Source organism: Eimeria maxima, genomic scaffold (assembly GCF_000499605.1).
Source record: "Eimeria maxima Weybridge genomic scaffold, Emw_scaff1305, whole genome shotgun sequence".
Classification (NCBI taxonomy): Eukaryota; Apicomplexa; class Conoidasida; order Eucoccidiorida; family Eimeriidae; genus Eimeria; species Eimeria maxima.
Window position 1 is genome coordinate 2,501 of NW_013564292.1, and position 2,500 is coordinate 5,000.

The 2,500-nt window shown below is 52.4% G+C and overlaps 2 protein-coding genes across 2 annotated transcripts in view; one reads left to right on the forward strand and one right to left on the reverse strand.

Annotated features, from left to right (window-relative positions):
* Positions 1 to 1,387, forward strand: part of EMWEY_00051280 (rar1, putative) — a gene marked incomplete at both ends in the record, with an annotated part of 1,796 nt that extends 409 nt beyond the window's left edge. Inside the window, 4 exons of the mRNA XM_013479694.1 lie at positions 1 to 101; positions 309 to 508; positions 621 to 816; positions 1,353 to 1,387. The exon at positions 1 to 101 is cut by the window's left edge and continues 101 nt beyond it. Of these exons, the coding sequence (XP_013335148.1) occupies positions 1 to 101; positions 309 to 508; positions 621 to 816; positions 1,353 to 1,387 (532 nt within the window). The remainder of the gene's footprint in view (positions 102 to 308; positions 509 to 620; positions 817 to 1,352) is intronic.
* An 845-nt stretch (positions 1,388 to 2,232) lies between these two features.
* EMWEY_00051290 (hypothetical protein) overlaps positions 2,233 to 2,500 on the reverse strand; it is a gene marked incomplete at both ends in the record, with an annotated part of 2,821 nt that continues 2,553 nt past the window's right edge. Inside the window, one exon of the mRNA XM_013479695.1 lies at positions 2,233 to 2,496. Coding sequence (XP_013335149.1) covers positions 2,233 to 2,496 — 264 coding nt within the window. The remainder of the gene's footprint in view (positions 2,497 to 2,500) is intronic.

Genomic DNA, 2,500 nt, shown 5'->3' on the forward strand with positions numbered 1-2,500 from the left:
CAGCAGCAGCAGCAGCAGCAGCAGCAACAGCAGCAGAAGCAGCAACAGCAGCAACAGTAGCAGCAGCAACAGAAGCAGCAGCAGCAGCAACAGCAGTATCCGTATGAGCTGTTAGCGTTAAGTTCTTCTTCTTTAGCCTCTTTAGGCTCGTTGAGTTGCATCAGCAGCAGCAGCAGCAACAGCAGCAAGTCCTGCTGCTGCTGTTGCTGCTGCAGCAGCAGCAACAATATGTTGCACGTCACCAGAGCAGCAGCAGCAGCAGCAGCAGCAGCATGCAGCAATTGTGTTGCTGTTTGTATTGCCTTCAGGTTGTGCTGTGGGTCCCCACAGCGACGTCCCGCCGCAGCAGCCTGCTGCTGCTGCTGCTGCAGCAGCACCGAAGCCAGCAGCAGCACCAGCAGCACCAGCAGCAGAAGCACAAACTGCGCCGCGCAGCATTGAGGAGTTCAACAAGCAGCAGCAGCAACAGCAGCAAGAGAAACAGCAGCAGCAACAACAACAGCAGCAAGTAAGTGTTCTCGTTGCCTCTTGTTGTACCATCTGCTGCTGTTGCTGCTGCTGCTGCTGCTGCTGTTGCTGACAGCACTGTTGCTGCTGTTGCCTGTCCTTATGTGCTGCAGGAGGAAGTGCCTTGGGTATGTATGACACCCAAGCAGCAGCAACAACAAGAACAACAGCAGCAGCAGCTGCTGCTGCTGCTGCTGCACCTACAATTGCTATACACATACAGCTTCGCCAGAAACAGCAACAGCAGCAGCAACAGCAGCAGCAGCAGCAGCAGCAGCAGCAGCAGGAGAGTGTGTATTTGTGCTGCAGGTATCTCCTGAAGGTCAACATAAATGCATACACAAAGGATGCAGCAAGACATACAAACCAGAAGAAAATACAGACACTGCATGCAGGTCTGCTGCTGCTGCTGCTGTTGCTGCTGCTGCTGCTGCTGCTGCTGTTTTTGTTGTTGTTGCTGCTATTGTTGCTGGTGTGTGCATGTGCTGCTGCTGTATCTTGTTACTTCTGATACTGCAGCATATGTCGCTGAATCCTCTCCTGTTGCTGTTGCTGCTGCTGCTGCTGCTGCTGCTGCTGTTGCTGCTGCTGCTGCTGCTGCTGCTGCAGCTACCATCCAGGTGACCCCACCTTTAGAGATGGTTGTAAGAGTTGGAGTTGCTGCGGAGGTCGAGCATATGATTGGGATGATTTCTTAAAGCTGCCTACCTGTACTACAGGTATCGAGGGTTTAGGGTTTAGGGTTTAGGGTTTAGGGTTTAGGGTTTAGGGTTTATAGTAAAAGTTTAGGGTTCGGAGAATTAGAACATTTAGGGTTTAGGGTTTAGGGTTTTTGTATTATGCAGGCCCTCATGCACCCAAGATGGTTGTTCCTCAGTAAATGCAGCAGCAGTATTTGCTGCTGCTGCTGCTGCAGTAACTGCAGCAGCAGCTGCTGCTGCAGCTGCTCTCTGTATAGCAACAGTCGTTGCGTCTGGCAGCAGCAAGCTGCCAGTTGCTGCTATTGCACCATTTGCTGCAGTTGCTGCAGCATAAATAGGTGCAGCAGCAGTTGCTGCAGCAGGGGCACCAGGAAAAATTAATGCAGCAGCAGCAGCAGCAGGAGAGTCTGCAGCAGCAGCAGCAGCAGCAGCAGCAGCAGCTCTCCTGCCTGTTGACAATTTCAATGACTTTTAATATTTCAAGAAATCCCTCGGCATTTTAGCAAAGGATATTAGCAGCAGCAGCAGCTGCTGCTGCTGCTGCTGCTGCTGCTGCTTCTGCTCGTGTTGCTGCTGCTGCTACTGCTGTTGCTGCTACAGCGATTGTTTTGTTGTACTTTAAGGAGGTTTGCTGTCTAGGGGCTTCAGCTGCCCCCATCTGTTAGGGTTTAGGGTTTAGGGTTTACAATTTAGGGTTTAGGGTTTACAATTTAGGGTTTAGGGTTTAGGGTTTACAATTTAGGGTTTAGGGTTTAGGGTTTGGTCGGATAGTGGTTTATAGGCTATAAAAAATGCGCGTCTGCAGGAGAGTTGCCTCCAAGGGCGGACACTGCACTCAGGTGTATAGACACCAGCTGCTGCTGCTGCTGCTGCAGCAGCAGCAGTAACAGCAGCAGCAGCAGCAGCAATGAGGGGAATCACGGTTAACCGGCCGTCAAGTGCCACCGCTTTGGCTATATTTGCTGCTGCTGCTGCAGCAGCTGCTGCTGCTGCTGCAGCTGCTGCTGCTGTAGCTGCTGCACCTCTATTCCACTAGTTTTGCTCCAACTGCTGCAGTACCTTTATCATCTTGCTGCTGCTGCTGCTGTTGCTGCTGCTGCTGCTGTTGCTGCTCATCCTCTTGATAAAGTTGGTCGGTAGGATCCTGCTGCATCTCCCGCTTGTGCTGCTGCAGCGTTTGCTGCTGCTGCTGCTGCACAATTTGCTGCAGCAGCTGCTGCTGCTGCTGCTTTCTGCTGCCGATGACGTCTGTCAGCAGCATTGCTGTGCTGTTGGCCTCGAGCTGCACCTGC